This window comes from Schistocerca gregaria, chromosome X, assembly GCF_023897955.1.
Source record: "Schistocerca gregaria isolate iqSchGreg1 chromosome X, iqSchGreg1.2, whole genome shotgun sequence".
Classification (NCBI taxonomy): Eukaryota; Metazoa; Arthropoda; class Insecta; order Orthoptera; family Acrididae; genus Schistocerca; species Schistocerca gregaria.
The window spans coordinates 148,784,466-148,810,465 of NC_064931.1; the positions used below are offsets into that span (position 1 = coordinate 148,784,466).

General features: G+C 42.7%; 1 protein-coding gene across 1 annotated transcript in view; it reads left to right on the top strand.

Moving 5' to 3' along the window:
• LOC126298153 (myotubularin-related protein 14) overlaps positions 1 to 26,000 on the top strand; it is a 148,499-nt gene that overhangs the window by 21,868 nt on the left and 100,631 nt on the right. Inside the window, exon 2 of the mRNA XM_049989463.1 lies at positions 16,896 to 16,952. Within this exon, the coding sequence (XP_049845420.1) occupies positions 16,896 to 16,952 (57 nt within the window). The remainder of the gene's footprint in view (positions 1 to 16,895; positions 16,953 to 26,000) is intronic.

Genomic DNA, 26,000 nt, shown 5'->3' on the forward strand with positions numbered 1-26,000 from the left:
ATTCTTCTTGGAATTCTGTTTTCTCCCCCTTGTCAAAAAACAGATTGACAGAGTTACTGCTACCTCATCTGATGTGCTACCTCATATGTTGTTGTCATTTTCAATATCAATAACTTCTGAAATTCCCTTGCACAGTACTTACTTTCTACAGTTTGGCCTTCAAAATGACAGGGTGCTCACCTGTTGAAATGTCGGCAGTTTTCTGCCTTTCTGAGCATTGTATATGCTGAGAGAAACTCGGGTCTAATCCTTTACAGTATAATTATAATATGTACGTGGGCTATCCAGAAAGTAATCTGAATTTTCATGTAGCATTGGAGGTAGTAGGAAAAGGGGAGGGGGGGATAATGGTTGATCAGTTGCTACATAGACTCATGTTGCAGGTCAGTGTGCTTAAAGCTGCAGTATTGAGGAAGCCACATTGCTATTGGTTGGCCTACTGTACCCATCGAAGATAAGTGTTGTAATTGAAAATCTCACCAAATATTAAATGCATTCTGTAATATGGTTTTTAGTGGCAAAAAAACTCAAAACTATTGACATTTATTGCAAAATTTGTTGTATGTGGACCAAATGTGATCAGTGAAGATGTTTTACATTAGTGGTGTCTTTTGTGTAAGAGAGGAAGGGCGATTGTTCATGGTGACAGACTATAGAGAGTCTGCAGTGAACCTGAACAGAAAATTGATTACAAGAAATGTGAAAACCAGTATTTCATGATGCCTTGAACAATCTGACAACTTTTCACAGACTTCTCAAATTGTTTGTGATGAGTTTGTGGGTAAACAGTCAGGATAGTAAGTTCTGGGCCTCTTGGGGAAAAAAAAGCACTTTTCTGTGAGAAAAACACAAAACTTGATGAGTGACTGCCTTTCTGGCCATTGCTCTCTGTAATGGTACAGAAGGGGAAGACCTAGGGAACAGAATAGTGGCTGGTGACAAGACATAGTAAAACTGTGGAATATTGTGAAATGGGAGGAAAAAACCACCAAACATTCCCCAGTATAGCATTCCAATTAAACGGAATGACTATAATGTGACTGATAATACACAAATTTTAAGTGGTGTTAATAACCACTGCATAACTGTAGCAACAAAAGTTAGGTCAAACTGCTCAGTTACAGAAACAAGGGGATATTTTGCAAATTTCAATCCACAAAAATTGAATCACATGCTGTAACACCAGTATCCTTCACTGAAATTAATAGATTTGTAGAAGTTCTCGTGACATAAATGGAATTTTGAACAGAGTTTTGAAGAGTTGTTCTAATTAATCCAGTTACAACAGTGATGGAATGTGTAATGCATCGCAGACACAGAGATTTTTTTTTTTTTTTTCAGGAAGATTAAAATATGCTGCTGTTAAACCTCGTTACAAGTAAAGTGACAGAAGAAATGTAAATAACTGTAAAAAAAAATTTTACCTACATTTTCTTCCAAAAATTCAAGGAAGTAATTTATTTAAGAGTAGTGTCACAGTTTACTCAGTACATCACAGTTTTGGCCCCAGAAGGGTTGCTCAGCTGAGAATGTCTTTTTATATGGCTATTCACCAAATTTTACAAGCCCTAATAATAACATTTTTGTTCCACTCTGTCAAAGGCATTTTGTTAGATAGATTATGACACATGTATAGAAAAACTGAAGTCTTACAGAGCAAATAGTGCAACAAACTTCTAGTTTGAACTATGTTTAACCAAAACATTTGCAAAAAGTGGTGATGAATAATTCTGGAAAGGGAGGAAATATTAGTGACTAGGAGAAATGCCAAATGGAGTCATATAGAGCTAGATTTTGGGTCCACTCCTTAATGACCAACTTAACATACACCAAGTAGAATTGCTATTTTTTGATAAATGAAACACCTGTTATATATGTAATTAACTCGGAGACAGTAACAAAAGGTATCATTAATAACATTATTTTTTTTTTTTTTTTCTTTTCTTCAAATAGTTGGAGTTGGGGAGGAATGTAGTCATCAGCCTCATGTAATTAGTTTTTAAGGTACAGCAATTATAAAGTTCCATGGAAATCTACAAATGTTTAAAAGAAAATAGAAGCCTTCTTTGTTCTCTAAATGATAGTTTAATACCTTGCAAAGAGTGCAGTAGAACACTCAACTCTCTTGGTGCAATATAGTATTAATTTTAGTCAATTTAATTCAGATGTAATCAATAGTGACTTATGACTTGCATCTTGGAAAACAGTTCAGAATATGAATTGATAAGGATTTATGGTGAAATGCACTTAAAAAAGTGACAAGCATTTATAATTAGAGGTTCAATCATGGATAAAGCAGGTGGTAGACACTGGTAGAATACTGGGGAAGTGCAATCAGTCTACAAAGGTGATTGCTTACAAATCATTCGTTTGACTCCTCCTAGAATATTGCTAAAGTGTGTGGGACACATACCATATAGGACTAACAGGAGATATTGAATGTATACAGAAAAGGGTGGCATGAATGTTCACAAGTGTGTTTAATCCTTGGGAGAATGTCACTGATATGTTGAAAGAAATGACCTGGCAGACTCTTGAAGACAGATGTAAACCATCTCAAGAAAGTCTATTAACTAATTTTCAAGAACCGGCTTTAAACGATTACTCTAGGGATATACTACAACCCTCTATGTATCACTTGCAGAGGGATTGTGGGGATAAGATTACAATAATTACTGCATGCACAGAGGCATTCAATCGTTCTTCCCATGCTCGTTACGTGAATGGAACAGGAAGAAACCCTAATAATTGGTTCAGTGGGAATGTACCCTCTGCCATGCACCTCATGGTGGTTTGCAGAGTGTAGATGTAGATTTTTACACATTCATGTATATGTTATGTTTCACTTGGACTAACAAATTATTTTACCGTTTCTGTCCATTCATCTGTTGTGTATCCTATTGGACATCTGTTTGTTGCATACATATCAGAGCCCAACAGCAAGAGATATGTTGTATCTTTTGAAAATATCACCAAATGCAAGAGGTAAATCTGCACTTCTTGCCATCTGTTGAAGAAAGACTTAACTTTTTCAACAGAAGCTGAAGAGGACATTATTAAGTGTATCTTAGCATGAGAAACTAAATTTTGAGAGAGAGAGAGAGAGAGAGAGAGAGAGAGAGAGAGAGAGAGAGAGAGAGAGAGAGGGAGGGGGGGGCCTTATGACTATCTCTCTCTGATCCCATCAGCTAATAAGTGGGTCTCTTAATTAAGAATGAACTGTACCTTTAGATCTGTACAAGAAATAGAACAACATTGACAATTAATGTAGAATATGAAAAGCAGTCAGTGAGTAGGGTCAAGAAACACAATGGCTCTCTCTGGATATCTGGAGATTTTAAATTGACAATCAATGCCCTGCACAAGTTGAAACCTACCCCATACTATGTACATCGGGCCTTGTCAGAGGTGAATATTTTTCTAAGATAGACCTTGCCAATGCATATTTCTAGATCCCACTAGACGAGGACTCGCAATGCTTTATGGCCGTTAACACTCCCTTTGGCCTATACAAATACAAGCACTTGGCCTGTGGGATTTCTTCCACTCTAGGGATGTTTCAGAGGTACTTGGAACAGCTAACCATGTCCATCCCTGCTTGTACCAGCTATCTTGACAATGTAATTGTCACGAGCCCTATGCATCAGGACCATCTGCACAACTGTTGTATCCTTCTTACTGCATTGTGTGATGCAGCGGTCAAGTGCTGCTTACACAAATGCAAGCTTCTTTTTCTTCCTCTCCAATAGCAAGTGGAATGAATACCTCCTTAAACTTGTTCAACAAATACAGTATCCAGCCCACTGGTGACAACATTTATGCTATTGGCTCTTTTCCCCGCCCCCAAGATTTACAGGAACTGCAGGCTTTTTTTTGGGAAAGGAGAATTATTATTATTCTGAATTCCTACTCCAAACTATCCACATTATGCATACGCTCAACCAGTAGCGAAAGAAAGGTGTTCAGTACAGGTGAATGGCTGACTGTGAACATACTTTCACACAGCTGAAGCATATGCTGCACTTGGCACCCTGCTTTATGCCCTTTTCTCCATCATGTCCACTAGTTTTGGCCATTGATGCTTCTCCCTGTGGCACTGGTGCAGTGCCGACATATAGGAATGATAATGGTACTGAGCAGCCTATTGTCCATGGGTGAAAGACTCTGACATCTGCTCAAAGAACTACTCACAAATTGGACAAAACTCTTTAGCTATCCTCTTTGCCAATAAGAAATTCCATGTTTACCTTTTTGGCACCAAGTTTGCCCTCATTAAGGCCCACAGACCATTGTTAGCACTCTTTGGTCCTGGCTTCCAGCCTGGACGGCACAACAGCTCCAGCGTTGAATGTTTTTTCTCAGCTCCTACAATTATACCATTCAGTACAAATCCACAGTGCAACACGCAAATGCAGATGCCATTGCTCGTCAGCACTTGGGGCCCAACCCTATCTTTTTATCAACAGGAAATCTCATGTTTCCACATTTACGTGGAACAACAGCAAGCCTTTGACATATTTCCATTACAGCAACTAATATCACTGCAGATACACGCCACTACCCTGTGTTATGGCACATCTTGCACTGTGTGCTTCATGGGTAGCCCACAAATTTATTGAAGTCTGCCGATCTGGAACTTGAGGCATGGGTTCACCTCTACCACTGTTCGCCAGATGTCTCCAATGTTCTCCTGTTTAACACAGAGTTAGCTACTCATTGTGTCACCATCCCATCTACCGTGCACCCTCAGATATTGCAACTCCTCCATTGTGGACACTGGGGTATGTTGCAAATGAAAGCCCTTGCAAGGTGACATGTCTACTGTCCGGGGCTAAACTAGGATGAGGTGGTCGTGGTGCACAACTGCTCTGCTTGTGCCCGGAACCAGACTGCTACTCACAATTTTTCAAAATTCCCCCCTCCCTGTTGTCTCTGATACTGCATTCTCCTGAACTTTGCTGGTACCTTTCTGGGCTCTATGTGGCTTAATTGTCGTGGACACTTATTCTAACTGCCCACATGTGGCCAGCATAGCGACCACCACCACCACGAGCCCCGCCGCTGCTGCCGATGACATGATCCTCAGTGCCCTCATCCAGATTCTAGACATCTAAGGATTTCCCCGTAACATCATGTTGGACAGTGGGCCCCAATTTACACTGACAGCTTATGAACAGTTTTGCACCTCCAGTGGAGTCAAGTACCCATTTAATCTGCTGTTTCACCTGTCCTCAAATGGCAAATCAGAGCTTATGATGTGTACATTTAACCAACAAATGTTAACGGCAGTAGGCACTTTCCATTACCACAGCTATGCTCACTGTGTTTCTGAGCACCTATGGGATCACCCTGCCCACGACTATAGCCTGGTGAAGTGCTCCTCTGTGGGCAGCAGCCATGTACTCTCCTCCACCTTCTGGCCCCACAGCCGAAGGAGGCCCGGACCCAGCACGCCAGGTGCTACTTGCCAGTATCAACAGTATGGCCATGCTTGTATGGGGCAAAACCATCATAGGTGTAGGCTACAGTGGTTGCCATCCATGAGCAATGCATTACCATGGTTGAGACTCGGAGAGGCTTGGCGAGGCTTGGCGCACCACCATACTAATCAACTACATCTGCACCAACTGACTGTACCACCATCGGCAGCTCAGTCGCATGTGGAGCAGCAACCCTTCTCAATCCCGACACAGATGGGTGGGTAAAACTTCTGCTGTAGGGCACCAGTGGTAGCTCCCATGAATGCGGGGTGGAGGTGGAGTCCTCCCTTTGTCACCCTTGCCCTTGTGTGCCAGAGCGTTGCTACACACCCTGCCCTAATCATCTAAATGATTATAATATCAGTGTTGAGTAATTCTTTGTAACTAGCTATGGAAAAAACTAATTGTGAGGGCACGGGAAGGGCAGTTAAAAGAATTCGAAAAAGAAATTTTATGAAGACCCATAGGAAATCTGGTACTATCTGCATCAAATTTGTCAGTTTTGTAATGATAATATCACCAAAGTTAAGTTGTGTTTTCTTTCAGAAGAGTCAGTAAGTCTGGCACATTGTAGCCTTGCAGACTACTTTGCGGAATTCAAACCTTTCTTTGAAATATAAGTTTCCATAATTTTGAAGTGATTAGGTTGTTTAGGGATCTTGGGGGGAAGAATGGTCACTGAGTGCAACTTGAAATATGATTCAAGTAGAAAATTGACATCCTTTGAGAGAGATGATAATTTAATTGCATCAAGATATGTAGCTTTTAAATATTCCAATTTGTGCACTTTGGGGCAAACATTGAACTAAATGCAAAAGAACATGGGGTTACTGTATAGTTTATGCATCCTTCAAGACTTTGCCACCATTCTGTTGGCCAAAATGAGAGAATGTTTCCCGATTCTCATTCCTCATATCCTTCCTGTTATTCACCGTCCTAAAATGTGAACTGGAAAATCTCCCCAATTTCCAGAGTATTGTGTACGTGCTCCACCAAGAAAAGCCTGTTGCTGTTAGGTATTACAACTATTGTATGAACTAATGTAGAAAGAAACTGAATTAATTTTTTAAAAGTTATTGTTTGGTGTGACTATTTCTTTTATAAGTTTAATCGTTTAAAATTTCAATTAGGTCATATTATTCATGGCTGTTGAAACTTCAGTGATTTATTTTAGGTTATCAAGGAAAAAATGAAGACTATTACTTCTAACAAAAGAACAAAGACCCCTATAATTTTATTTTCCTAAGCAATACCCCCACTTTAAGTACAAAAATATTTTGAGAAAGTATCCACTTCTGTTAGTGTGATGTTAATTTGATGGAGAAACATTTTTTTTTCCCCCAAAATAAAATAAGAAACTGTAAGTATAGAGGGCAGTCCATTGTTAGTGACCAGGCCAAATACCTCAAGAAATAAGCATTAAACGAAAAAACTACAAAGAACGAAACTCGTCTAGCTTAAAGGGGGAAACCAGATGGCGCTACGGTTGGCTCACTAGATGGCGCTGCCATAGGTCAAATGGGTATCAACTGCGTTTTTTAAAATAGGAACCCCCATTTTTTATTATATATTCATGTAGTATGCAAAGAAATATGAATGTTTTAGTTGGACCACCTTTTTTGCTTGGCGATAGATGGCACTGTAATAGTCGCAAACGTATAAGTACGTGGTATCGTGTAACATTCTGTCAGTGCAGACAGTATTTGCTTCGTGATACATTATCCGTGTTAAAATGGACCATTTACTAATTGCGGAAATGGTCGATATCGTGTTGATGTATTGCTATTGTGATCAAAATGCCCAATGGGCATGTGCTATGTGTGCTGCTCGGTATCCTAGACAACATCGTCAAAGTGTCCGGACCATTTGCCGGGTAGATACGTTATTTACAGAAACAGGAAGTGTTCAGCCACATGTGAAATGTCAACCATAACCTGCAACAAATAATGATGCCCAAGTAGGTGTTTCAGCTGCTGTCGCGTCTAATCCGCACATCAGTAGCAGCCAAATTATGCGAGAATTGGGAAAATATGAAAAACGTCAGTGTTGAGAATGCTACATCAACATCGATTGCACCCATACCATATTTCTATACACCAGGAATTGCATGGTGACTACTTTGAATGTTGTGTACAGTTCTGCCACTGGGCACAAGAGAAATTATGGGACGATGACAGATTTTTTTGCACGCGTTCTATTTAGCGATGAAGTGTCATTCACCAACAGCGGTAACGTAAACTGGCGTAATATGCACTATTGGGCAATGGAAAATCCACGATTGTTGCAACAAGTGGAACATCAGCGACCTTGGTGGGTTAATGTATGGTGTGGCATTATGGGAGGAAGGATAATTGGCTCCCATTTTATCAATAGCAGTCTAAATGGTACAACGTATGCTGATTTCTTATGTAATGTTCTACCGATGTTACTACAAGATGTTTCACTGACATGACAGAGTGGCGATGTACTTCCAACATAATGGATGTCCGGCACATAGCTCGCATGCACATAGCATATTTCATGACAGGTGGATTGGTCGTTGAAGCAGCATACCGTGGCCCGCACGTTCACTGGATCTGACATCCCCGGATTTCTTTCTGTAGGGAAAGTTGCAGGATATTTGATATTGTGATCCACTGACAACGCCTGACAACATGCGTCGGAGCATTGTCAATGCATGTGCGAAAATTAAGGAGGGCGAACTACTCGCTGTTGAGAGGAATGTCGTTACACGTACTTCCAAATGCGTTGAGGTTGACGAACATAATTTTGAGCATTTATTGCATTAATGTGGTATTTACAGGTAATCGTGCTGTAACAGCATGCATTCTGAGAAATGATAAGTTCACAAAGGCACATGTATCACATTGGAACAACCGAAATAAAATGTTTAAATGTACCTTCGTTCTGTATTTTAATGTAAAAAACCTACCTGTTGTCAACTCTCTGTCTAAGATTGTGAGCCATATGTTTGTGACTATTACAGTGCCATCTATCACAAAGTGAAAAAAGTGGTCCAACTAAAACATTCATGTTTATTTAGGTACTACATGAATATGTAATAAAAATGGTGGTTATTATTTTAAAAAACACAGTTGTTATCAGTTTGACCTATGGCATCACCATCTAGCGGGCTAACCATAGTGCCATCTGGTTTCCCCCATCAAGCCAGACAAGTTTCTTTCTTTGTAGTTTTCTCATTTGATGCTTATTTCGTGAGATATTTGGCCTGGTCACAATCGATGGACCACCTTGTATATTTTTTCAATTCTTGCTTCTTTTATTTAAAGGTATGATATTTTTTTCTCCAATCCTTAAACTGTATAATATACAAATTCCATATAAATAAAGCAATGATAATTTATTTTCAGAACATTGTCAAGTGTCATTTTGGGCCATCACAGTTTTAAAAACAGTATAACTTCCAAACTCTGAAATACCATAAAATAGATACAAGGAAATTTGGTGTGGTTCCTTGTCTTTTAGCTCCATAATGGGAACAAGCAAGCCAAGTTTCATCCAAATCTGAGATGTAATGTGAGAAAGTGCCTGTCCTTTAAACAGGTACGTGCCGAGTAAAAGTGTGAGGGACGAGAAAAACCAACTGTGGTTCAAACAACAAAGTTAGGAAACTACTGCGAAAGCAAAGAGAGCTTCACTGCAAATTTAAATGCAGCCAAAACGTCTCGGACAAACAGAAGCTAAACAATGTCAAAGTTAGCATAATGATAGCTACGGGTGAAGCGTTCAGTGAATTAGAAAGTAAAATTCTATGTACCGACTTGACAGAAAATCCTAGGAAGTTCTGGTCTTAACGTTAAATCAGTAAGTGGAATGAAACAGCATATCCAGACACTCTGGGATGATAATGGCATTGAAACAGAGGATGACATGCGTAAAGCTGAAATACTAAACACCTTTTTCCAAAGCTGTTTCACAGAGGAAGACCGCACTGCAGTTCCTTCTCTAAATCCTCGCAGAAACAAAAAATGGCTGACATCGAAATAAGTGCCCAAGGAATAGAAAAGCAACTGAAATCACTCAACAGAGTCAAGTCCACTGGACCTGACAAGATACCAATTCAGTTATACACAGAGTACGCGGAAGAGCTTGGCCCACCTTCTAACAGCCATGTATCGCAAGTCTCTAGATGAACGGAAGGTAGTTCCAGTTTTCAAGAAGGGTCGTCAAGCAGATGCGCAAAACTATAGGCCTATATATCTGACATTGATATGTTGTAGAATTTTAGAACATGTTTTTTGCTCACGTATCATGCAGTAAATGAAGCAGGCAAAAAGGAATACAAACGTCTCAAAAATGAGATCAACAGGAAGTGCAGGAATGGCTAAGCAAGGATGGCTAGAGGACAAATGTAAGGATGTAGAGGCTTATCTCACTAGGGGTAAGATAGATACTGCCTACAGGAAAATTAAAAAGACCTTTGGAGAAAAGAGAGGCACTTGTATGAATATCAAGAGCTCAGGTGGAAACCCAGTTGTAATCAAAGAAGGGAAAGCAGAAAGGTGGAAAGAGTATATAGAGGGTCTCAACAAGGGTGATGTACTTGAGGACAATATTATGGAAATGGAAGAGGATGTAGACGAAGATGAGGATGAAATGGGAGATATGATACTGTGTGAAGAGTTTGACAGAGCACTGAAAGACCTGAGCCGAAACAAGGCCTCGGGAGTAGACAACATTCCACTAGAACTACTGACGGCATTGGGAGAGCCAGTCCTGACAAAACTCTACCATCTGGTGAGCAAGATGAATGAGACAGGCCAAAAACCCTCAAGACTTCAAGAAGAATATAATAATTCCAATCCCAAAGAAAGAAGGTGTTGATAATGTGAAAATTACCGAACTATCCGTTTAATAAGTCACAGCTGCAAAATACTAAAGCGAATTCTTTACAGACGAAAGGAAAAAGTGGTAGAAGCCGACTTTGGGGAAGATCAGTTTAGATTCTGTAGAAATATTGGAACATGTGAGGCAATACTTACCTTACGACTTATCTTAGAAAAAAGATTAAGGAAAGGCAAACCTAAGTTTCTAGCATTTGTAGACTTAGAGAAAGCTTTTGACAATGTTGACTGGAATACTCTCTTCCAAATTCTAAAGGTGGCAGTGGTAAAATACAGGGAGCGAAAGGCTATTTACAATTTGTGCAGAAACCAGATGGCAGTTATAAGAGTTGAGGGACATTAAAGTTAAGCAGTGGTTGGCAAGGGAGTGAGACAGGGTTGTAGCCTCTCCCCGATGTTATTCAATCTGTATATTGAGCAAGCATAAAGGAAACAAAAGAATAAAATACATGGAAAAGAAATAAAAACTTTGACAGAATTACAATGTCATCGGCAAACCTCAGAGACAGCAAAGGTCTTGGAAGAGCAGTTGAACGGAATGGACAGTGTCTTGAAAGGAGGATATATGATGAACATCAACAAAAGCAAAACGAGGATAATGGAATGTAGTCAAATTAAATCGGGTGATGCTGAGGGAATTAGATTAGGAAATATAGTTCGGACAGGAGTAGAATAGAAGCTTTCGAAATGTGGTGCTACAGAAGAATACTGAAGATTACATGGGTAGATCACATAACTTATGAGGAGGTATTGAATAGAATTCGAGAGAAGAGAAATTTGTGGCACAACTTGACGAGAAGAAGGGCTCAGTTGGTAGGACATGTTCTGAGGCATCAAGGGATCACAAATTTAGGATTGGAGGGCAGTGTGGAGGGTAAAAATCGTAGAGGGTGACCAAGAGATGAATACACTAAGCAGATTCAAAAGGATGTAGGTTGTAGTAGGTACTGCGAGATGAAGAAACTTGCACAGGATAGGGTAGAGTGGAGAGCTGCATCAAACCAGTCTCAGGACTGAAGACAACAACAATAACAACAACAACAATATCATCATGTAATTTCTGGGAACCCAGAATCTACTCTGTAGGAATCAACATGGATTCCGGAAACAGCAATTGTGTGAGACCCAACTCACTTTATTTGTTCATGAGACCCAGAAAATATTAGATACAGGCTCTCAGGTAGATGCCATTTTCCTTGGCTTCTGGAAGGCGTTCGATACAGTTCTGCACTGTTGCCTGATAAGCAAAGTGAGAGCCTACGGCATATCAGACCAGCTGTGTGGCTGGATTGAAGAGTTTTAGCAAACAGAACACAGCATGTTGTTCTCAATGGAGAGACGTCTACAGACGTTAAAGTAACCTCTGGTGTGCTACAGAGGAATGTTATGGGACCATTGCTTATCACAATATATATAAATGACCTAGTAGATAGTGTCGGAAGTTCCATGCAGTTTTTTGCAGATGATGGTATAGTGTACAGAGAAGTTGCATCATTAGAAAATTGCAGCGCAATGCAGGAAGATCTGCAGCGGATAGGCACTTGGTGCAGGGAGTGGCAACTGACCCTTAACATAGACAAATGTAATGTATTGCGAATACATAGAAAGAAGGATCCTTTATTGTATGATTATATGATAGCGGAACAAACACTGGTAGCAGTTACTCCTGTAAAATATCTGGGAGTATGCGTACGGGATGATTTGAAGTGGAATGATCATATAAAATTAATTGTTGGTAAGGCAGGTGCCAGGTTGAGATTCATTGGGAGAGTCCTTAGAAAATGTAGTCCATCAACAAAGGAGGTGGCTCACAGAACACACGTTCGACCTATACTTGAGTATTGCTCATCAGTGTGGGATCCGTACCAGATCGAGTTGACGGAGGAGATAGAGAAGATCCAAAGAAGTGCGGCGCGTTTCATCACAGGGTTATTTGGTAACCGTGATAGCATTACAGAGATGTTTAACAAACTCAAGTGGAAGACTCTGCAAGAGAGGCGATCTGCATCACAGTGTAGCTTGCTCTCCAGGTTTCGAGTGGGTGCGTTTCTGGATAAGGTATCGAATATATTGCTTCCCCCTACTTATACCTCCCGAGCAGATCACAAATGTAAAATTAGAGAGAGTAGAGTGCGCACAGAGGCTTTCCGGCAGTCGTTCTTCCCGTGAACCATACGTGACTGGAACAGGAAAGGGAGGTAATGACAGTGGCATGAAAAGTGCCCCTGCCACACGCTGTTGGGTGGCTTGGGGAGTATAAATGTAGATGTAGAATGATCTGTATATTATTATGTTGTTTCAGCTCCATTTTTATAATATTTTTAACTCAAGCTGTAGTCACTTACACAGAATTTTAGTTTTCTGAACATTGTTTTGCAAGAAACAATTGTAAATTGTGCGTGCAGCCAGGCCCTTTAAGTTGCTTGTGCTGCAGCTGCAAGCAACAGAGCTACAGCAATTTAAAGCCTATTGTAATAAATGCTTACCAAACGCTTTGTCAAAATTTTATGAAAATTTTTAGAACCCTAAACACCTACTGCCTACCATGAAAGTTGAAACGCCCACTGATGGGTGGTCGTGACCTTGGTTCCCACAAATCCTTAAACAGTGGGTCACTGTATTCTTCAAAGTCATCATGTTGTTCTTCATCTGTTACGTTTGCAATGGATGCAGATAGTAGAGATTGGACCATGAGTCGATAGACATTTGTCGAATCACATTTACTGTTATACTGTGTTGGTGGTCATGTCTGAATTTGCCGTCATCAAGGCAAACAGCTGCTCAAAATGTATATCACTCCACGGATGCAGGCCAGTGGGGGCAATATTAAGCTGTGTGGTACATTCGCATGGTTTTCCATGGGATGGGACCTGTGGTGGTAGATGAAGATTCCATGACAGTCGTAGACCATGTGAACATTATTGCAGACCACCTGCGTCCCTTTATGCTTGATGTCTTCTCTGACAACAATGGCATACTTCAGCAGGGTAACTGCCAGTGTTAAAAGGCCAAAATTGTGCTACAGTGATGTGAGGAGCATGATAGTGAACTTGTGTTGATATTGTGGTCACCAATTTTGCCTGATGTGAACCGTGTGGAATATATCTGGGATGCTAGCAGGCAATTTACGTGAATTATGACTTGTGTGTAGACATATGGCGCTAGATAACTGTGAAAAACTACCAAGGACTTGTCAAATCCATGCCACATAGAATCACTACTGTATTGCATTTCACACTTGGACCAATACACTGTTAATATCATAATGTTTTGGCTCGTTAGTATACAGGGTGTTACAAAAAGGTACAGCCAAACTTTCAGGAAACATTCCTCACACACAAATAAAGAAAAGATGTTATGTGGACATGTGTCCGGAAGCACTTAATTTCCATGTTAGAGCTCATTTTAGTTTCGTCCACCTACGCTCAATGGAGCACGTTATCATGATTTCATACGGGATACTCTACCTGTGCTGCTAGAACATGTGCCTTTACAAGTACAACACAACATGTGGTTCATGCACGATGGAGCTCCTGCACATTTCGGTCGAAGTGTTCATATGCTTCTCAACAAAAGATTCGGTGACCGATGGATTGGTAGAGGCGGACCAATTCCGTGGCCTCCACGCTCTCCTGACCTCAACTCTCTTGACTTTCATTTATGGGGGCATTTGAAAGCTCTTGTCTACGCAACCCCGGTACCAAATGTAGAGACTCTTCGTGCTCGTATTGTGGACGGCTGTGATACAATACGCCATTCTCCAGGGCTGCATCAGCGCATTAGGGATTCCATGCGACGGAGGGTGGATGCATGTATCCTCGCTAACGCAGGACATTTTGAACATTTCCTGTAACAAAGTGTTTGAAGTCACGCTGGTATGTTCTGTTGCTGTGTGTTTCCATTCCATGATTAATGTGATTTGAAGAGAAGTAATAAAATGAGCTGTAACATGGAGAGTAAGTGTTTCCGGACACATGTCCACATAACATATTTTCTTTCTTTTGTGTGTGAGGAATGTTTCCTGAAAGTTTGGCCGTACCTTTTTGTAACACCCTGTATATCAATAACAGAAATGCATAGAGACACCAAAATCAGAATATAGCTTCCACAATCAAAATGTAAACATATTTACATTATTGTCCTTTCAGATCAGGTGTTCTGCCATCTTGGCTTCCCATGACTCCTTGTAACAGGCACTGCAAAAATAAATTTGGAGGTGAGAGTGTGGACGGCCCCTTGTGAAGTTTACCCGAAGACCTGTTAACCTTTAGCCTTATAACTCTGATGTTCATAATTTTACTAATGAGAAGGGATGTGATTTCAAAATAACTGTTTTTGTGGTTTGGTTTGGATATGCTGTGGAGGTGGAAAGGTGGTCTGAATTGAAGATGAAGCGTCTCTGCTTCAGTCTTAGAAACTATGGAATCATTATCAGAAAAGATACTGCCTGCCTGTGGAAATAATCCAGTCATTCTCAACCAGTTGACTCATTTTCCCACTCTGCACTTCATTGGTAATGCCTACCTTTGTCTGCATATTGCCGTATGTGGTTATATATAGTAGATATTCTCATTTTCCCAGTTCCAGAGTACTTTAAATTTACCTCCAAAGGTCCTATGTAAGGGTTAAAGTGCGTGGGATCAATGGGAATAAGTAGAATAATATCAAATATATTCCTCTAGCCATACAAATACAACCACATCCTGAACACAATATTGTATTTGCCTAAAGTCGACAGGACTGACATTCCTTCAAACAATACTTCACCAGCAAATTAGCAAGCCAGTCTGTGACTAGGACAGCTTGCATGTTCCCTGACGGGTGGACTCTGATGACTGAACTACAAAGATCTCTCTTCATTAACATTTGGCTTATCTTCGTGAGGGAAGAATGAGAACTCCAGAGACAATCATGAATGTAAGTAGTTGTTATGGCATCTCTATAAACATAAAGAAAAACTGCTATCTTCAACTTCATGACAAATTAAAACTTGTGCAAGTCCAAGCTCTTACTCAGAATCTTACCTTTTTCAGGTAATGTTCTTTCTAAGGTATCCAGGTACACCGTATGACCTGACTGAAATGTTTCAATATGTCCTTACAGTCTTTTGCACAGTTAAAATCTAACATTTTAAAGACGCCTTAGATTGTGGCTCAGCCTTTGTTCACTATATCCTTTCTCTCTTTACTGCTAGTTCAACAAGGTAATCAGGAGTATATCTGTGGAGTTTGGAGACCTGTTTAAAAATACAGGTAGACAAAGCTTTGTGTGTTCCTTTGTGGCTTAGCCTTAATGCTCAAGGGGCATTCTGCATAGGTGCACACTCTAATGTTTATTCAGAAGAGCTGCTCATTGTCTTTCTCTTCAAATTACATAAGGAATTTTGCCTTGATGTATAGATAGTCCAGTATCACCTACATTATGAGTACTGTCAGCAGAAAGTTGTACTTTATTTAAGTTTTTTTGAAAGCCTTAAAAATTTTCTGTAATGTTTTCTTGGTGAAGCATGTTGTTATATTGATGAATATTTTAAAATATTTATGGAAACACAAATGACTCTTTTGATAGTTGAGACAAAGATCTGCCTTAGTTTTTTTTTTTTTTTTTTTTTTTTTTTTTTTGCAGCATTGCATTTTAAGGTAATATGTAGCCCACTTGTAATGGACAATGTGGTACAAATGCCTACTGGTGCACTCACAAAGTTCTTTTTTTGTACAGCTGGTAAATGTGAGGCTATATCAATAGAAAGGAATAAAGTTTCACTATAGCTCAAACTTCATATGTTATCAGTAAAACCATATTAATGTAGAGAAGTAAAGCAGCAATTTATGGCAGAGGAGATGTTTGCTTGGCGCAACATTTAGCTTTTGTTTCCAAAATTTATATTAAATTTTATCTTTCACCAGTGTGCAAACAGAAAACTTTTCTCTAACATTTTCTATTGTCTTGTGTTTCCTATCATTTTTTGTACAATAGTTTTATTGTTGTGGTAATCCCTCTCTGAAATATTCTGTTCAGATGACTAACTCCTCACTCTCCCCACAACAATTCACCCCTTTTCCCTGGCTTTGGGTTCCTACTGCAAATCCATATTAATTAGCTTGTGTATTGTACATCAAATAATTTCCCAGTAATTTTTGTTAAGTCAGTTACATGTTGAAGCTCATTTATTTCCTGTGTATGTATTCATTTTCACTGCTACTTTTAGGTAAACATGCTTTTTTTTTACTAAGTTTTAGATGCTAGTACACATACAGGGAGTTACTTGAAGTTGTGTAATATACTGATGATTAACTGAGGCTGTGATGCTGGAGATGTCAGAAGTTTTCCAGACTTACCAGTTGTTTTTGGACTCTTTGTGTGTGTGTGTGTGTGTGTGTGTGGCGGGAGGGAGGGGGGGGGGAGGGTGCCCTTCAAAGTCTTTTCAAGATTCTAATTTTACTGGCATTTCTTTTTAATGTTTAGTATAAACATTTTTTTGTGACACATCTGCTTAATACACCACCATGTCAGTTTTATTCATAATGAAATTCTGTCATTTTTTTTTCAGTCCCAAGAAATTTTGCAGAAGTGCCTGAAACTAATAGAGTTGGACTATCATTACATTGTAAGTTTTTCATGCATTTATGATAAAATTGTAATGGAATTAAACTATGAATGTGTTCACAGCAGTATGTTGGCTTGCTGAAATATGTACAGATGTTGCAGAAATATTAGAGGCGAAGTATGATCTGCTGTTTGAAATAATACCTTAATTTAAGGATACAGGTACTTGATTTAATCATAAAATTATTTGGAGTATGATACACACTGGTAAGCAACTGGAATAGACCAGCCTCTCTAGCAGCTCATAAGTACACACTTTCATTCTGATAATGATTCATTATAGTAAGTGTTCTACAAGACACCAGAAGTGTTCAGGAACTGTACTGATAAATGACTGCTTTATAACTGCCCACCCCTTACTGAGATAAATTAGAACAGTGCCAGCATTACACATATTTCTCCTAACAGCATTCCAGATGTGTCAAAATGAGTGAAGCCGTTGTCAGTTCTTTTTGTTTCCATTTGATTCACATTTGTCTGTTCTGTTGGTTACTCTGGGGTGTCCAGACTTTATGTTGGAAGTTTTATTTGCCAATTGCTACCAACACAGTATAACTATGAAATGTACACAATGCTGTTGGATTGTATTGGGCAAGTCATGTGTAACTTTATGTTCACTATTATTGAGGCATGCATAAATGTGCTGTATGAAAGTTTGTCAGTTGAACAAAATTTTAATTCATTTCTTCCTTTCCATCACTGTCCACTTGGTGTGTACAAAGTAGAGAAATTGCTTACAGATATTAACTGGATTAGAACTGGTATGGTATGCATGTGAAATTATGGTCTGTATAGTGTAAACAGTTCCTATTGGGTTCAATGTGGGCCATGACTTTAGAATTGACATGCAAGTGCAGCTCATTGAAATGAAAATTATATCATTTAACAGTAATGACTTGTAAAATGCTCTATATAAACTTCTCAAATAATATTTGGCATCTCTCCCTTAAGTTGCACAGGCTGTATTCCTTTTATTGGAAACTTGTTTCCTTTGACCTCAGAAAATAACCATGCACAGTTACTTGTATAATAAGGGTAAAAGTAAACCTATATTTTCAGTGAAATTCAGTACACACACTGTGTCTCCAACCAAAAATGTCATGATGTAGCTTGTATACACTGCTCAGTACGTCAGCATGACTCGTTGTTATTAGGCCATATGTGTATTGTCACTTCATTGCAAGAGGAGTTACCAAAACATCAAATTTCCCACCAAATGAGCATACACAACAGCCACATTATTCCAACATTTTGTCACTCATGACTATTTGCAGAGGTTCAAAAACACTAGCTGATGATTGCTACATAGGAATTGTGGCTTGACCCTAAAGAGAATGCGACAGAACTGAGCCCTGCACGTTTAGAGGTAATTTTGAAGGCTGTGGTGACTCAACACTATCAAAGCTTCTCCGCATGTTCAGTTAGGCTTACGGGCATCCATTAGATATAAGGGTACAAATACCCCTAGTACAGGGGTGTGTGAAAATTGTGGGCAATGGGACTGAAATGGAAGCTATCTAGTTTACTTCACTAACTAGAGCAGGATTTGTCTGAAGCCTCATTACAGCTGTAGAAGAGTGTACCAAGCTACTAACTAACGTGTATAGATGTCAGTTGACTCTGATCTCTATAGAGAGTAATTTGTAAGCTGTACAGTATTAAGGATAGAATCCTCCAACCTATAGTCCACTCCTAAACTCAACATTGTGGCGAGGGTTCATATTTGAAACCCATAACATAAAAGCGCACTGCACACACTTCGTAAACACTTTCCTACAAAAGTTGGATATTGATCTAGTGGAATGGTGTGCAGTATCTGTTGATGTAACCCTGATTGAGTTTTGTCTCTGACCAGTTGGAACTTCCAGCACATTATCGCACGAACACTCCTTACATACTGAATGATCTCCGAAGAGCTTTTGTTGATGAGAGGTACAGGCTCGAACAGCTATATCTTAAGCACCTGGACAGTTTTTCAAGTTTTCAAGGAGGATACAAACATGCTACAATGCACAGATGGAGGAACAAGGTGTTGAATGTTACCCAGAAGCAGATTTTGATTTCACAGATATGCAGGTCCGAACAGTGTGTGTTAGTTTTGGGTTTGTTTCTTTTTATTTATTAGTGAAGCTAAATTTTCCTGTTTCATAAGGCTTATTTTTTTATTCCCTGTTTCCCTTGAATGTAAGCCCCCACACATTTGCGGATATGTAGGTGGTGTAAAACTTACGGTAGAGCAGTTCACTTAAAACAGTGGATTTTACAAATTGTGTGTGTGAGTGTGTGTGAGTGTGTGAGTGAGAGAGAGAGAGAGAGAGAGAGAGAGAGAGAGAGAGAGAGAGAGAGAGAGAGAAAGGGGGGGGGGGGTGCTTTTGGTCCTGTCCCAGGGCAGTTTTTGCCAAGCGTGCTCCAGCATCGACAACTTGGACCACTTGGAGTCTGCCATTCGATCGGCCTTTTCCTGGCAACACCACCTTGCTGCCATTTTTTTTCGACCTGGCAAAGGCTTACAATACCACTGGGTGACACAACATCCTCGCCACTCTGCATGCGTGGGGTCTCCAGGACCCGCTCCCAAGAGAATGGGGTACTGCAGGGCTGTTTCCTGAGTGTCCCACTCTTTTTAATTGCCAGTTTTTGTATGCTCCTCTTCTTTTGCTGTGGCTGAATGCTGGCTGCAGGGAGCTGTAGGGAACGTACAGTTGTGGGCCCTCACTCACGGTTTTCAGTTTTTGGCTGCCAAGACTTGTCATGCACTTTTGTTGACATCATACTGTCCAACCACATCCAGAACTTTAGCTTGATGACCAACTACTAGATTTAGTTGAGACTTACTGCTTTTTGGGACTGGTCTTCGACACCAGCTTAACTTCCCCATCTTTGTCAGTTTAAGGGCAAGTATTCACGGGATCTTAATATTATTCGATGCCTGAGCAAAACCAACTGAGGTTCTGATCATCCTACACTGCTGCAGCTGTACAAAGCCCTCGTACAGTCTCGTATTGACTATGGGAGCCTGGTGTATGGTTCAGCATCGAACTGCATCTGCTGTACCCTATCCCCCACTGTGGTCGGCTCATGAGGGGAGCCTTCCGAACGAGCCCTGTGAACAGCCACCTTTTGGAATCTGGCGTTCCTCCATTGTGACTATGGCGGCAACTACTGCTTGCAAATTGTACCACCCACATTCATTGTTCACCTTATTATCCAAACTACCATCTGCTTTTCCTTAACATGACGATCCATCTCCTACAGTGTCGGCTCAGAACTGGGAATCCCCTCGCTATCTGTGTGCAGTCGCTTCATACTGGACTTGACGCTTCTCTTCTACCACCTTTCCTGTGAGTCCACTTCGTACACCTACATGGTCTATACCTCAGCCACAGCTTTGGCTGGAGATATTGCAAGGCCCAAAAGGCTCCGTTCCATCTGAGGCCCTCTGCTGGCAATTTCCCTCTCTTCTCAGGAAGTTTGAGGGCTCAGAAATAGTCTACAGAGATGGATCAATGGTCGATGGTCTTGTTGGCTTTCCTTATACTCAAGTTGGCCATACTGAACAGCACTCTTTGCTGGATGGTGGCAGTGTTTTCACTGCAGAGTTGGTAGCCATATATTGTGTCCTTCAGCATATCCATTCCTGCGCTGGTGAGTCCTTTGTCATCTGTAGTAACTCCTTAAACAGCCTACAAGCTCTTGCCCATTACTTCTGTCGACATCCATTGGTAATGAGTATCCAGGAGTCCCGCTATGCCCTTGGAAACAGTGGATGTTCAGTGACCTTCATTCGGATCCCAGGACATGTGAGGATACCAGCCAATGAACTTGCTGACAGCCTGGCCAACAGGCTACCAGTAAGCCAACTCCAGAGATCCGCATGTCGGAGACTTATCTCCGATCGGTCTTCCGCTGCAAAGTTTTCACGATCTAGGATACTGAATGGCACACCCTCAGTTTGTTATCAGGAAGACAATGAATGTGTGGAGGTCATTCATGTGAGCCACTCGCAGGGCCTCTATTATCCTTTGCCAGCTCCGCATCAGCCATACTTGGGTAACACATGGTCACCACCTCCATCGTCCCCCCTGCGGGTTCGGGGGTAAGAATAGGCCCGCGGTATTCCTGCCTGTCGTAAGAGGCGACTAAAAGGAGTCCCTCTCCCTCAAGGGGGTAGTTAGCGCCTGCGTCCGAAGACGGACTGATTCACGACCTAAATTTGCGTTCAATTTGGTTTTTCACTTCTTCTGGTTTCTTCCTTCCTTTGGTTGGTTCCTTTTTATGTTCTTCTCCATCTCACTGTCTTACTTACTCTTCTCCTTGCCTTCTTCTCCTTCTCTGGTCTCCGCTTCGGCGTTTGAGACAGTCTGTCCTTTCTTTCCCTCTCTCCTTTCTTTTCCCTCTTCTTCCTTCCTCCCTGTGCTTGCCTGAAGGCCGACCCACGCGTTCGCACGTGTAGCCGATGACGGGGTGACGCGTAATTCCCCGCCCTGGGTAGACAAGTAAGGCACGCACGTACCCCCTGGTAAAGGCCAGGGCCAGGGATAGGTGATTGCCTGAGCTGACACCTTCCGACCATGCAGATTGGTCCCTCCGTCCGTTTCTCAGGAGGTGTGACCTGAGGTGTGAACAATCACCTAAGGCGGGAGTGCCCTCTGAGAGGGTCCCCACAAGGAAGGAGCGCGCCATCAGAGACGCTGGCAATCATGGGGGATTCCTCCGCAATGGATTTCTCTTCTTCTTCTCTCTCGACTTCTGCCCACAAACGGAAACTTGACCAGCCACCAGTGACAAAAGTACTACCGCCGCCCCACAGTTCCTCGTAGTTTCTCGATCTGAGGACGGAAAGGATTTTTCCTCTGTCAACCCTTTCGTTGTCCAGAAGGGCGTACATGCCATAGCCGGATCTGTCAAGATTTGTACCAGGTTGCGTAATGGTACCTTGTTACTAGAAACTGAGAGTGCCTTTCAGGCACAAAAACTACTTCGGGCCAAACTCTTGTAGACGTTCCCTGTCTGGGTGGAGGCTCACCGCACTTTGAATTCGTCTCGTGGTGTGGTATATACTAGATCACTCGACGGATTGACTGAAGAGGAGATTCAGTCTTTCCTCGCTGAGCAGGGCGTGACGGCTGTCCATAGGGTCATAAAAAAGGTCAACAATGACCTTATACCGACCCGGACACATTTCTTGACCTTTGATAGTGTTCAGCTGCCGTCGCGCATCAAAGCAGGTTACGAGGTTATTTCTGTTCGCCTCTATGTCCCGACACCTACGCGCTGCTACCAGTGTCAGCGTTTTTATCACACTCGCCAGTCTCGTGCCAATGCGGCTACATGTGTGACTTGCGGCAGGGATGCCCATGAGGGTGACTGTCCACCTCCGTCTCCTCGTTGTGTGAACTGTTACGGTGACCATGCAGCGTCCTCCCGCGACTGTCCCATCTTCAAGGAAGAACGCTGTATCCAAGAAATTCGGGTCAAAGAGAAAGTCTCCACCTCGGCTGCTCGCAAGCTATTCGCTAGTAGGAAGCCCACGTTGCTCCCAGCAGGGAAGTACAGTACTGTCCTTGCCTCTCCTTGGACTACCAGGGAGGTGGCGACGCAGACATGCGATCTGACCTTCAGCACTACGGTCGTCCGTTCGGCCAGTGCTAAGATCGCCCTGTCGACGTCTCCTCTTCCTCCCGTCGCCCCTCCGACACAAGCACCTTTATCAGCTTCTGCCAGGACGAAGACCCAGAAGTCAGAAGCACGGGCCTTCAAGAAGGAACCGTCTCGTGCAGACCTTCTACGTACCTCGAAGCCTCAGCCATCGACCAATCCTTCCACAAAACGACCTTCCAAGAAGGCTCATAGGAAGCACAGTTCTCCTTCCCTGCCACGGCGCATTTCTCCTCCTGCGCCACCCAGCGGTTGCCGCCCCAGGCCGTCATCCGTTTTGCCTGGGCGCACCGCTGGTAGCCGAACATCTGGCCATTCACCAGCGGAGGAAGCTCCCCCTCCCGGCCATCTTCACAAGATGGCTGATGAACCTATAGAACAAATGGACGATGACTGTCCGCCTCCTGCTAGCGGCGGCAGTGCTCGCTCAAAGGCGGGCCCTCAGCGGCCTTCGAGATGACCCCTTCTTGCATCTTCTTCTTCTCACGATGGCACTTATTCACTGGAATATTCGCAGCATTCGCTCCAACCGAGAGGACTTGAAATTGCTGCTCCGCTTGCACCGTCCGCTCGTCGTAGCCCTCCAGGAAACGAAGCTACGCCCATGCGATCAAATTGCCTTGGCACACTACACCTCTGTGTGTTTTGACTTACCCCCAGTGGCAGGTATTCCGGCTCATGGAGGGGTTATGTTGCTGGTCCAGGATGATATCTACTATGATCCCATCACATTGCACACCAGCCTGCAGGCAGTTGCCGTCCGCATTACTCTCCCCACTTTTACATTTTCCATCTGTACCGTTTACACTCCATTGTCGTCTGCCGTTACCAGGGCAGACATGCTGCAAATTATTGCTCAGCTCTCTGCACCATTTTTGTTAACTGGAGACTTCAATGCTCACCATCCTCTTTGGGGCTCTCCAGCATCCTGTCCGAGGGGCTCCCTGTTAGCAAACGTTTTCAACCAGCTCAATCTTGTCTGCCTCAATACTGGCGCCCCTACTTTCCATTCAGACACCTCTCACACCTATTCCCATTTAGACCTATCTGTATGTACTACCCAACTTGCACGCCGGTTTGAGTGGTATGCGCTTTCTGATACATATTCGAGCGACCACTTCCCGTGTGTTATCCATCTCCTGCATCATACCCCCTCTCCGTGCTCAATTAGTTGGAACATCTCCAAAGCAGACTGGGGGCTCTTCTCTTCCAGGGCGACCTTTCAGGATCAAACCCTCACAAGCTGCGACAGTCAGGCCGCACATCTCACGGAAGTCATTCTCAGTGCTGCTGAATATTCCATCCCTCACACTACTTCTTCTCCACGCCGCGTACCGGTCCCCTGGTGGACCGCAGCATGTAGAGACGCCTTACGTGCTCGTCGACGTGCTTTCCGCACCTTTAAATGCCACCCTACAGTGGCAAATTGTATCAATTATAAACGATTAAATGCGCAGTGTCGTTGTATTTTTAAAGAAAGCCAGCTGGGCTGCTTTCACAAGCACCTTCGACAGTTTTACTCCTTCTGTTTTCTGGGGTAGCCTGCGCCGGCTATCTGGCACTAAGGTCCACTCACCAGTTTCTGGCTTGACGGTCACGAATGACGTCCTTGTGGCCCCTGAGGATGTCTCCAATGCCTTTGGCCACTTTTTCGCAGAGGTTTCGAGCTCCACTCATTACCCCCCTGCCTTCCTCCCCAAAAACAGGCAGAGGAGGCTCGGCCACCTAATTTCCACTCCTCGAATTGTGAAAACTACAATGCCCCATTCACCATGCGGGAACTCGAAAATGCACTTGCCCGGTCACGGTCCTCCGCTCCGGGCCTGATTCTATTCATATTCAGATGCTGAAGAACCTTTCTCCTACGGGTAAAGGTTTCCTTCTTCGTACTTGCAATCGCATCTGGATTGAGGGACATGTTTCCGCATGCTGGCGCGAGTCTATTGTTGTACCGATTCCTAAGCCAGGGAAGGACAAGCACTTGCCTTCCAGTTATCGACCCATCTCCCTTACCAGCTGTGTCTGTAAGGTGATGGAGCGAATGGTTAACTCTCGTTTGGTTTGGCTGCTCGAATCTCGACGACTACTTACCAATGTACAATGTGGATTTCGTAGGCGCCGCTCTGCTGTTGACCATCTGGTTACCGTGTCGACCTTCATTATGAATAACTTCTTGCGGAAGCGCCCGACCGCGGCTGTGTTCTTTGATTTGGAGAAGGCTTACGACACCTGTTGGAGGGCGGGCATTCTCCGCACCATGCATACATGGGGCTTTCGCGGTCGCCTCCCTCTTTTTATTCGTTCCTTTTTAATGTATCGACAGTTCAGGGTATGTGTGGGTTCTATCCTGTCAGACACCTTTCGTCAGGAGAATGGGGTGCCACAGGACTCCGTTTTGAGCGTCGCTCTCTTCACCATAGCGATCAATCCAATAATGGATTGCCTCTCAGATGATGTATCAGGCTCCCTTTTCGTGGACAACTTTACCATCTATTGCAGCGCGCAGCATACTTGTTTCCTGGAGCGCTGTCTTCAGCGTTCTCTTGACCATCTTTACTCCTGGAGTGTCGCCAATGGCTTCTGTTTTTCTGCCGAGAAAACGGTCTGTATTAACTTCTGGCGCTACAAAGAGTTTCTCCCACCGTCCTTACGACTCGGCCCCGTTGCTCTATCATTAGTGGAGACAACAAAATTTTTAGGTCTTACATTTGACAGGAAACTTAGTTGGTCTCCACATGTGTCATATTTGGCTGCCCGTTGTATCCGTTCTCTAAATGTCCTCCGTGTTCTCAGTGGCACGTCGTGGGGAGCGGATCAAACCGTCCTACTTCACCTATATCGGTCGATCGTCCGCTCCAAGCTGGATTATGGGTGCTTTGTATACTCCTCTGCACGGCCGTCCATCTTACGCCGCCTCAACTCCATACAACATCGGGGTTTTTACGGCTTGCAATCGGAGCGTTTTATACTAGTCCCGTCGAGTCTTCATGCTGAAGCCGGTGAATTGCCACTCACCTACCGGCGCGATATACTGCTTTGTCATTACGCCTGTCGGCTACTGTCAATGCCCGACCACCCATCGCATCGTTCCTTTTTTGACGACTCTCTCGACCGTCAATACGGGTTGTATGTATCTGCCCTGCAACCCCGTGGAGTTCGCTTTCGTCGCCTCCTTCAACACCTTGATTTTTCACTCCCTGCAACCTTTAGAGTGGGCGAGAGCCACACGCCACCTTCGCTCCAGGCTCAGGTTCGCGTTCACCTTGACCTCCGCTCGCTACCAAAGGAGGTTACCCCCGGTTCAGTATACCACTCCTGTTTTGTCGAACTTCGTTCGAAGTTCATTAATATGACCTTCATTTATACAGATGGCTCTAAGACCAATGACGGG